At 43.6% G+C, this 11,272-nt stretch overlaps 1 protein-coding gene across 1 annotated transcript in view; it reads right to left on the bottom strand.

Moving 5' to 3' along the window:
• Window positions 1–2,632: 2,632 nt before the first annotated feature.
• Window positions 2,633–11,272, bottom strand: part of KPNB1 (karyopherin subunit beta 1) — a 28,476-nt gene continuing 19,836 nt past the window's right edge. The window contains exons 15-22 of the mRNA XM_023652655.2: window positions 10,946–11,090; window positions 9,694–9,776; window positions 9,177–9,284; window positions 8,579–8,722; window positions 8,361–8,466; window positions 7,609–7,723; window positions 6,800–6,961; window positions 2,633–5,669 (exon numbers count right to left, since the gene is read on the bottom strand). Of these exons, the coding sequence (XP_023508423.1) occupies window position 5,669; window positions 6,800–6,961; window positions 7,609–7,723; window positions 8,361–8,466; window positions 8,579–8,722; window positions 9,177–9,284; window positions 9,694–9,776; window positions 10,946–11,090 (864 nt within the window). The 3' untranslated portion in view covers window positions 2,633–5,668. The remainder of the gene's footprint in view (window positions 5,670–6,799; window positions 6,962–7,608; window positions 7,724–8,360; window positions 8,467–8,578; window positions 8,723–9,176; window positions 9,285–9,693; window positions 9,777–10,945; window positions 11,091–11,272) is intronic.

Raw genomic sequence — 11,272 nt, 5'->3', positions numbered from 1 at the left:
AAAGACTGCAATATTTTGAAGGGCAGAGCTCAGGAAATAAGAGGCATTCCTCATTGCTATGGAGAGCTTATTCATACAGAGCCATTTCTTAATTCTCTTTCCCTCAGGATGGCCACAGGCTGCCCCTCTGCGTCCAGAGCTGAGGCTGGATGCCAAAGCTGAGATGTACTTTCCTTTCAGACAAGAAGGTACATTTCACACTGAGGAGAGCTCAGCTCAGGAACTTATGGGCTGGGAGCACCTGGGAGAGGGAACAGCTCAGGCTTCATAGGCCTCCTGCCTGCGCTGCCCAGATCAGCTGACGGCGACAGGGTAATTCAGATGTGGAGCTTACTCAGCAGCCTGTGGCCTTTCTGGCCACCAGGCACCAACATCCTACCCTCCCCCAGCCCTGGCTCCTGAAAGCTTCTAGCTCAGAGGGAAAACGGGGCAGAAGTGCAGGGAGATGGTTCAAACTCCAATGGGGAGGAAAGTTGACGTTAGGGAAAATTGTCACCCCCATCCCTGAATTGAGAGTTCAACAATTGACAAAAGGTTAACAATGGAGTTCATGATAGAATTAAGACCAAATAGCTTTGCTATTTAATTCCCAAAACCGTTCATCCAGGGCTCTCCCTGCTTGTCAACTATAAGCTTGCTGGGAGCAGAGGCTCATGGGCTCATCCTGTAACCCGCATGCTACACGGGTATGCAACAGCACATGGGACAAGCACAGGCTTGTCAGTTCTGCTTGCTAGCCCACGTCACTTTGGGTGAGGTCCTTAGACCCTCTGTGCTTGTATTTTCTCATCTGGAAAATGGGACTAAAATGGTGCCTCTGTTACAGTGTTGATGAGGATTACCTTTATTACTCCACATAAGATGCTTATTACAAACCTGGCATCCGGTAAGTGCATAAAATGGACACCATATAATGACTAACTATTGACTAATCCTGTTCCCATTCCTGCAATTAACCCACGGTTAAGAGGCTTGCCTGAAGTCATCCAGCAAACAGAGGGATGAGCTAGGAGCCCAAGTCTCCTGAGGCCCTGCCATTTCCGGGTTTCTGGAGGCTCTGCCTTCAAGGGCTAAGTGATGCCATTCCAGAAACTCCCTGAGTTGTACTGACATGTCATTAGTTCAGCAAATATTTATTAAAGGTCTACTATATGTCAGGCACTGCTCTTGGCTGGGGACACAGTGGTAAATAAGACAGCCAAGGTCACCAAATTAGAGAGCTTACATTATAGTTGGGAAACTGGCAATAAATAAGTAAAATTTAAAATATACTTTTGGATAGTGCTGTGAAGGAAAGGGGTGGTTTCTCATAAATATGTACACCGTGGACCCTTGTCTTGTGTCACTAAGATGCTGTCAGCATCTGTCTGGGTCAGACCTGAGAAAACCCTAGGTTTTGCTATCTGACAGACCTGGGTTTGAATTCCAGCTCCAAGTGACCTTGGGCCAATGAATCCTGAGTCGTTTAGCTCCTCCCTCATCCGCAAAACAGAAACAGTGACTGATATTAAGGTTGTTGTGAGAATTGACACAATGGAACATATAGAATTTCCTCAATGTTTTACTATTTTTCACTTCAGGCAGGTCAAGCTGGAACCCTTGATGAGGTCAGACAAAACTGTAACCTTGTTCCATATGTTCTTTTTAAGTGTTTGCTCAAGAGGGGGTATATGGGAATTGGGAGTTACCTGGTATATGCAATTGGGAGAACTGTTGAAAAGGAAAAAAGAATTCCCTGGGAGCAGCGATTCCTCCCTGCCGCTTGATAATCCACTGGGATCATTCTTCCCTCTAAGTACACCTTCAATGGAGAAACGTTCTTGGTCGATTGCCATCACTCAGGATTTAATGCAGTCTTATAAAAATCACGTTACCCTTTATAACCCAGTAATCTCCAAAATTGGGCATAGAAATATTAGAAGTTCTATTTAAATTTATTTTTCATATAATTGCTTTTTAATATCTATTTTTGTGTCTTATGATTACACAATGAGTACAGTAGTACAGGTATATAATTTATCAACACACGGGGGTATGCATGATCAAAAAGTTCTTACTGACAGGCTGTGCAGTCAGAAAAGGTGAAAGGTAGGAAAATTAAGGTCAGCTCTCATTTTACTCGCCCAACATAAACTAAGGAAGTGCGTATTTCTATAAAGTAGCCTGCAGGCGCCACTATGCTAATAAGCAGCAGGGTGAAAAAAAGGACCCAGTTTTTTAAATTCCAAGTTAGTGTTCTTTTCTCTACAAGTTTCTGGCGAAAAAAGTGGAAGTAGAAATTAAATACATGCTGCAAACTAAGTAAAAAGCCAACCTTTGGCAGAGCCATTAAACAGACCAGATCATTAGCCTGGAAAATATGCACAAGACAGAGGACAAGCTGCAGCAGCTTCAGAATCTCTCCGACCGAGGGACCTCCTCGCGGAGGGCTTTGTCACTACCTCATCTGTAGGCAATTCGTTCTCCATTTATTTCCCATGACACTACGTAGAGTCCATTCTTAAGACAGATGTGCCTCTCCCCAACTCACACGCACATCTGTCACCACCACACGCTCCAGCTTCTTTCAAACCATTCATTTCACCTCCAAGGAGGTGACACCATCTGGAACCAAAAATGAAGCGGCAAAATGTTGAAAATAAAAATAAAGCGGACTTTATTTAGAAGATAAAGGTGGTGGTATCAGTTTTGGTTAATAAAGTTGGGCTCGAGTGTTTTAACAGGTCTTTAATGCCATCACAGACTGGCATGCCAAGGGCATTCTGAATGCCAATTACAGACTGAAGTTGTTTCAAAAACCAAGATGCTATCAAAAGCTGATGGAATTTGGATTTCTCTTAAAGTCAGACTAACACACTTCTTAAATATAAGAGTGACTAGATTACTTGGTTCTGAAAGTGAAAACACTACACTGAGCACTTCCCCTCCCTTTCTCCACAAGTCCCTAAGGCAAAATTACAGTTGCCTCTGACAGCCAAAATTTCAACATTTCAACAAAGGGGAGCTGAGGGGAACTGGGAAAATGAAAAGCAAAATTAATAAATGTAATTGTAATTGATATAGGCAGCTGCCACTTGTGGCAAACCAAAGCCTAGTCCGATGCCCATTTTCTCCACATTTGCACCGACATCTTCCCAAGCAGACGGTAACTACATTCTTGAAGGAATGTGCCAAGACTAGGGTGGGGAAGGCGCAGACAATGAGTGGACAGAATGCATTTTTGCATCCAGTTCCCTTAGGTGGTACAATTGATTAAGGACAAATACCCCGACTATGGAAAACCCACTAGCCAAAGGTAACTAGAAAAGAGGATTAAATGCATAACCAGTGCAGAATAACTGCGAGGCACCAAGACCACCATCCAACCAGCCCATTTTCCTCCTCTCCATCACTGAATGGATCTGGGAGAAAGCATTAATAACAGCACTTGTCAACTGCTTCCCTGGAACAAAACACGACAAAACACACGGAAGGTTTTGTTTTCATTATGGTTCTCGGTGTACTTTATTCTCCTGCTGTCTAGCTAAGCAGCCCACACAGGACAGAAATGGGTAGCACTGAGGAATGATCAGATTTTTTTCTCCCCAAAATTCCTGCCCCCTCCCTAAGCCCTGACCAACCTCTATCAGGAATGGTGAGTAGACCATCCTCTCAAGGAACGATTACAATTTAAACAAGGCATTAGAGGGCCAGGTCTCTTCTTAGTAGGGCTTAGGAGCTGGTGCAAGATCTTTATTCACAATGGAGCGTCTTTCCTTCCAACACCTGGATTTTTTTTTTTGTACACTGGTTCATAGATCGGCACTTGACTTTGAACCTGGCACCAAAAGGCACAATATCTGATACCCTGTACAAGAGCTATTAGAGATGCTGCCATATGGATGGGCAAAACAGAGCCAATCCCACTTATGAATGGAAGGCTTGGACAGGCAGGGGAAAAGGAGGTGAAGAGAAAAACATAAGTCCCTATTTTTTGCTAGAATGGAAATGGAAGTGGGAATTTAAGGTCTTGTTATTTTTAATCATCCAAAGACCAGGAAGCAATTAAAAATCTTCCTTGGTGTTTTTGAAAGCAGCATATTCAAAATGCCAGCAAAAATTCCTAGTAACTGCAAAACCAAAAGGGGATCAAAGCTCACTGACATCCCTCCTTATTGCTGAAAGGTTCTAAAACCAAAATTCAGGGTGCTGAATTTGTAAAAGGGAAGATAATCAAGTCTGATTCATGGTTATCACAGCACATCACACTTTTAAAAAATATATTAAAGTGTGTGACCAGGGGAATGTTTGACACCATTTATTAATCTTCAACTTCAGTGGAAAAATATAACCTTTTCAAGTGCCATTTTCATCACAAGAGTTCTAGCATTATATATATATACTTTTATATATATATAGGTTTTTTTGTTGGTTGGTTTGGAAGTGCAGCAAGAGACCAATACCGCATTGTAGTTAATCAAATAAAAGAGAACAGAAGCCCAAGCAGTTTCCAAATGGTTCTTTTATCAGATTGTTCGAACAGTAAATTTATCCTTGTTTGCAATCCAAAATAGTTACCTGAAGTTTGCTCTGTGTGTGTGTGTTTACTTTTATTGTGTATTTGTTTTCTAAACTCTTTGGCACAATTTTCTGGGGGCATTCAGACTGCCACGATACATGTCAGGAGAGAACTTTTCTTTTGTGCTGCCAATTCTAAGCATTTAAATTTTGGTTTGTTTGGGTGTGGCTTTCTTTTGTTTTTGAAGTCTGCATTCTTTGTTTGTAACAATTGTATTTTTATTTTTTTCTATATCCTCTAACTCCAGAGTTTTCTTTTTCTCCCCCCTCCCCCCCTCCCACTTCTACATTCACAGTTGAACCATATTATTAGGAAAGGCGTCTTGATGAAAAGATCAGGATGGGAGCTCTGACCATTCGTCAGTGTTTTCCCTAGAATTAAAAAAGAAAACAAAAAACAAAACCTAAAGAGCGTCTTTCCTTTTTTTTTTTTTTCTTACATCTCTTGTGCTGCATCAGTAGACAGAACTTCGGTTAGTTTTATGAAATGCAATGTCTAAACCCCTTTTATCTGGGAAAAAGAAACTGCAATGACTTGAAGTTGAGAATGTGGATACCGCCTCACTCACACACACTCATTCTCAGACTGGAAAGAATCCCTCAGCCTCCTTTTAGCCGGCACACATACAGTGTGGCAAAGGTACACCAAAGGTGGGCTTGAGACCCAGGCTCCATCTTTCTTACCAGTAGCAAAGGCCAGGCTGCCTTTTACAACAAAGCACCACAGCTGAACCCAGTCCCTCCTCCTCTCCCAAACCAGTCACTCCACTCTGCACCGGCCAAAAGGCAGAAAAGCTAGTTCTAGCTCTCTGCAGAGATAGCCTTCTTTTTTTAAGCAAGTAAATCCATCGTTTTTCTTTTCCAAGACGGCCGGCGTATGGTTTCCTACGAAGCCAGTGCTTACTTAGCTCACTCACAGCGCTGCTGTTGGCGGCTGCAGCTGCGGCTGCGGCTGTGGCAGGATTTTCAATGTGGTGTGTTTTCAAGCCTCACTCACTCATCCTCTCATTCCCAAACATTCAGCATCCGTGCACACTCCTCACTTCCGGGTTTTTCAAAAGATTGGAGATTTCCAGTGGGGGTCTCAGGTTATCATCCCAATGGTAACAGATCTAAAAACAGATGAAAAGAACGGTCAGTTTCTGAGATCACATCTAGCCAGTAAAGTCAAACACCTCTTTGATTGCTACAATTAAGTTCTCATAGGCCTGAACTAAATTTGTCAACTTTCCAAGCACTGATTATTCTTCTTCTCTTCCTATGTGCCATCTTTGTTGTTAGTGATGTCGAGTCAATTCCGACTCCTAGCAACCCCGTGGATAGCAGAGTGGAACGCTGCCTCGTCTTTTTGCACCATCCTTTCATCCTCCCGCACTCTATCAGACAATGCTCCTCTGCCATTTATAGGATTTGTTTTGGAAATGGGTGGCCAGGTCCTTCTTCCTAGTCTGTCTTAGTCTGGAAGCTGCGGTGAAACCTGTCCACCACTGGGGACCCTGCTGGTATTTGAAATAGAGGTGCCAGTGCTTTCAGCATCACAGCAACATGCAGCTGCCTCAGTATAAGGATTGACAGATGGGCAGTGTGGTTCCCTGACTGGAAAATGAACTTGGGCCGTGGCTGTGAGAGTGCTGGATCTTAACCACTAGGCCACCAGGGCTGGCCATGTGCCAACTACCTGCTTTCATTAACACCTACATCAGAGGGTGGGAGGGAAACTAAAAAGACACAACTCAAAAGAGTCCATTTTACTGAGCTCTGTGGTGTAAGATAACTGGTATGTGAGAGGAAAGTAAATTAAAACTGCATTTCAAAGCAGGCTCGGACAGTTCTGGCTTCGGGTATCTTCTGTGGAGCTAGGCAACATCTAAAAGCACCGCAGTCAAGAAAGAAACGAGCATGAAGATGGGAATAGAGTGGAAAAGAGAATTATGGAAAAATGCCATTATTGATGACTTTATTAGGACCCAAAGTGATGTGGGGACTTCAGTGAATTCTTTTTACATAAGTTCTGTTCTTCATCACCATGAGGAATCAAACGTTTGGCTCAAGTCAAGATTGAGGGTGCCTGACCCTTCCACTCGTCCCAGGCTGAGGAACAAAGGCCTGGCTCAGAAGCACTTATTTGGGAAGGAGTACAAAACAAAACACCAGAAGAAAGGCAGCTCTCGTCAGAACAGTCTACAGAAAATGTACCTCTTCCCCAAGAAATCAGAAGGGGGCAGTAGAGACAAGTTCTTACCAAGCTTGGTTCTTCAGTTTCCTCAGTTCTTTTGTTGCCCATGTAGCGAGGGTTTTTGCTTTGTTAGTCTTCGATCTCCGTCCTTCAGTTAACAGTTCATGGATCATTGGCCTAGCTTCTACTAATTTCAGTACATCCTTCCCAAATGCTGTACACAAGTCCCTGGGCAAAACAAACAACTGAAAATGAGCTCCTGGCCCTCTACCAGTATCATATTTTGGGCTTTCCAAACCAGTGCTAAGCTAGCTGCGGGCTTCTTCTGAGTATTCACCTAATTTTTAACCCTGGGAGAAACTTTAGAGATAAGTCAGTCTAACACCTGCCCTCAACAGATGAGAAAAATGAGGTCTGAAGAGACAGAATGACTCACCTAAGCTTCTACAGCTAATTCATGGTAAAATCAGAATTAGAACAGCCAGGTCTTGGAGCTCAAGACCAATGTTCTTTCTTCTAATGATGCCTCAGAAACCCTCAGTAGGGAAGGCTAAACAGAGGCAATTTGTTGACCAACATCAAAATATGGGATGGACACGGAGCTGCTGCTGCTTCTACACTCAGAACTAAAGAGTTTAGTGGGGGAGAAATTAGCAATCTAGATGGTCTGGAATGAGGCTAGAGCTAAAGTCTGAAATGAATTATCATTTATGAGAACTCAAAACAGGATACCAATGGTTCTATTAAAGAAAGAAATTTCTGTGCCGAAGAAGTGGGTAATTACCATCCAGGCTACTCTCAAAATTCCTTACTACACGTCCTCTCATTTCCCGTGAGAAGTTCTATTCAGCTGTTGGAAGCAGGGTATAACCTACCCTATCAGTCCAGCAGCACAAGCTACTACTCCGTCTGTATGATCCTCGTCTCCAGCAATGTGGTCAATGAAAGACAGAATAAATTCTACTCTGGGTTGCACCAGCATCACGTCCGCTATAAAAGAAAGAGAAGGTGTGATGAAGATGTCCCACCTTTGGCAGGATTACACCCCATTTCAAAACTTCCAAATACTCCACCCCCACGAGGCAGGTTTCAGGCTGGAGAACTAGCTGCATATAGTTATAAAGCAAATGATTCCTCCTCAGATTAAGATGTCATTCTTCAAGTCAACAGAAGAGGCAGACAGTCCTTTTCTTACAAGCAGATGGAACATAGAAGGAACAAATGGAACCTTTCCTCTAAGCCTGTGCTATCAAAGGAGTAAAGTACAAACGTTTCCCCAGTCAATAACAGAAATGTCAGGTGACAGAGGAAACCTAACCCCCCGATCTCTCCCTTCCGTCGCACTGGGGGCCCTCAACAACTGCCATTCCTGGTTGGTGTAGGTGCAGCCAGCACCAACAGCCTCGCTCGATCCCATCCCTTTCAGTGTTCAAGAAATGTGATACAAAGTAGCAGATGAAGGGGGAGCAGAATTAATGAAGTCTATATCCTCCCCCAAAGCTACTCTCCTCCTTCTCCCCTTCCTGCAAGCAGTAGGTACTAGATTACAAATAAGCTTTCATAAGAATGAAGGAAACAGCCCATTTGGCTAAGTGCACTCTGGACTGAGTTGGGCTGTATACTCAACGGTGTACGTTCTCCTGGTCTCCCTTCAATCCCTGGACGATTCCGGTATAGGCTTCCAGGCAGCCTTCCCTCAGCTCATTCAGATAATCCACCATGTCATAGTCTGACTGTAAGAGACAACGAACAGAATCGCCATCAGACTGGTCACCTTTGGTTCTATGTTTGTCAAAAGTCCCGCTCCTCCAACCAGGGCTGGCCTTAAAGATAACTTAAGCTTACCTTGTCCACCTGGGCTTGGGAGGCCTGCTGAAGAGTATTCAGTACAACTTCTAGGTATTTTTTAAATTCTCCACCAATAGCAAGGGCAATATCACCAAACACTGACAGAATCTGCGGCTTCACAGATCTGTGGACATTCTCATTCTGACAAGGGGGAAAAAAAAAAAAAAAAAAAAAGGAAAACCAAATTAATAGAAGTCAAAATTTGTTCTGTCCAAAGACCTGAGAAATTTTTTTTTAAAATAATAAGCAACTAAGCAACTACTAATGTGCTGGGTATAGACCTTAAGGACACACACAAAAATTAACGGTGGTTCTCTCGAAGAGAGGGATTACATATTTACTTTTCCTTTATACTTTACTCGTTCCCCACCCCGCCCCCACCCAAATTCCACGCATTGAGCATGCATTCCTTTAATTAACTTTACAACCTTACTTTAGAATCATCTTGTAAAAATGAACAATTCCCTTCTTTTTAAGCCCACAGCCAACAATCTGAGAACTTACAGCTCCCTGTCATGGATCTTGATGTTTAACCATCTTTCCAACCGCCAATTCCTTCAAATACCGGTGAATTAGATTGTGTGTACAGACTCACCCCCAAGTTCTCCAGCAGGAGCTGCATCACCTCATCACAGAAAGGCAAGATGTTGGATTGCAGGGCACGGCATAAGTCTCCCACTAAGCCCACAGCTGCCAGACAAACCTGCCAAGAATCAAGGAAATGATCTCCCAACAGAACAGGCTGCTGCAGGGCTAAGGCATTACTTTTACCTAGCTGCTGGTCCCTTACGGCTTGAACCTAAAGCCAAAGAAGAAAACATTCTCCTTCTGTAAGACTAGTTCATTCTAACAACCAACATGACAGAACGAGAACTAGGACTATCCGAAATATTAAGAAAGGACAGAAAAGACAATATTCACCAGAGATGGTGGTGACAAAAGCGGGTGGCTCTTAGGGTACTACTCTGGCACACCTAGTACGCACCTGTTTCTCACTGACTACTTCTAGTTCAGCCATGTAGGGCAACAAACAAAGGAGCCCGACACTGCACCACAATCACTAGCAGGTATGAACGAGGATATGAATGCACTAGTCTGAAAAGCAGGCCTACCTGGTACTCAGCGTAATTTTTCAATCCAATGCCCAGGAAGGGTTTAAAGGCCTCCATGTACTTTAGGAATTCACCACCCAACACTGTAAAGAAACAAATGATTAGCACCACAGGATTATCACAGAAGGGAGCAAAAATAACGACCCTAGCTCTCCCAAAATGTATTCACTGCACTCAACAGGCTGGGTGGAGTGAGAGTGACTTACTGATTTTATCATGAAGATGTTAAGGCTGCCTGGGATAAGCCGAATTCACAGCTGCCGGACGGGACTCCCTGAACGCCCTGGAGCCAGCACTATATCTCCAGAGTGGGATTTCTCTCTCACTGACACAACCGAGTGGTATGGCTCTCAAGGAACGTCAAGGTGACTTGTGAATTGACTGAGCTAGCAATACTGCCTCTTGTCCACCTCATCTGATTGCAACATGTCCTCTCTGGAAGCCAGCTTCAAAACAGGGTCCGGAGGCAATTCCATCAAGGACTTACTTAAGAAGCCAGTCAGGAAAAGCAGACTGGGCTTCATATCAGAATCAGCCACTCCAGGAGACAAAATGAACTCTGTGCCCTATCAGGTGGTCACATGCTGCCAGAGGAGTCAGACATATGCTCTTTATGTTAGATATAGGTCTGGTCCTCAGGTAATGGCCTTAGTAACATATCTTATAGGCCACCTCCGAAGAAGTGTTTCAGGTTTCTGAAGTGTTCCTTAACGGCTCTTTAAAGAGTCTCAAGTCAGACACGGCTTCCCCAAAGCAACTTTGCAAAGCCAGACTTTTGTTAACAACCAAAAAAATCAATCAACTCCTTGAACTCATTCAATGTTGCATTCCACCCCATACTAGGCACCAAGATGTGTCAACCTGAGTCCAAAGCCTTACAACCTGAACTAGGAGGAACCAAGTGCCAGGAAAGAAAATAGAAATCTTTGCTTCCTCCATCCTTGATAAAGAGCTAAACCTCAATAAAGTAGAGGCTTTCAGGAGGAAAGGAACCTGATAAACATGAGGTAGATGATAACAGTTTCCCCCCAAAAAAGGTTGCCAATCTGAGTTGCAAAGTGGCTCCCCATTTACTTCAAGGAGAGTGGCAAGGCAGTTATACACAAATTTACACTGACGTTCAGTCCGACTTGGAACTGGGTCATGCCCCAGTAAACGAGAAGACAGACCAAGCTTTCTGTGGTCAGAGTCTTCATTGCCACTGGAACTCTTGCATTCTGAAGACAGTCCCTGCCAACACTGGCTCACTGACCTTCCACCAGTGTGCTAACTGCCATCAGGGCATCCTCTTGCACTCCCCCAGACCCAGCGGTGCTTTGGAACATCCTTAATAGGGAGGCCATGACCACATCAGAGATCTGCAAGGCGTCTTGATGTTGCACTTTCCGGAGAACATTCTGTGAGATAAACAAGAGTTCTGGATCTAGATTCCAAACCCTCCAAGCAGAACACTAGACCTTTTTTAAAAAAAATCAATTAAGTCGCTTGAAAAAAAATTCTTTTGGGAAAGGTCAAATTCACTTTTTTTTTTTTTGCTGAGGAAGATTCACCCTGAGCTAACATCCATGCCAATCTTCCT

The sequence above is a fragment of the Equus caballus genome, chromosome 11, assembly GCF_041296265.1.
Source record: "Equus caballus isolate H_3958 breed thoroughbred chromosome 11, TB-T2T, whole genome shotgun sequence".
In the NCBI taxonomy this organism is placed as follows: domain Eukaryota; kingdom Metazoa; phylum Chordata; class Mammalia; order Perissodactyla; family Equidae; genus Equus; species Equus caballus.
The sequence above is the reverse complement of the archived record's forward strand: the minus strand, read 5'-3'. Positions and strand labels throughout refer to the sequence as shown.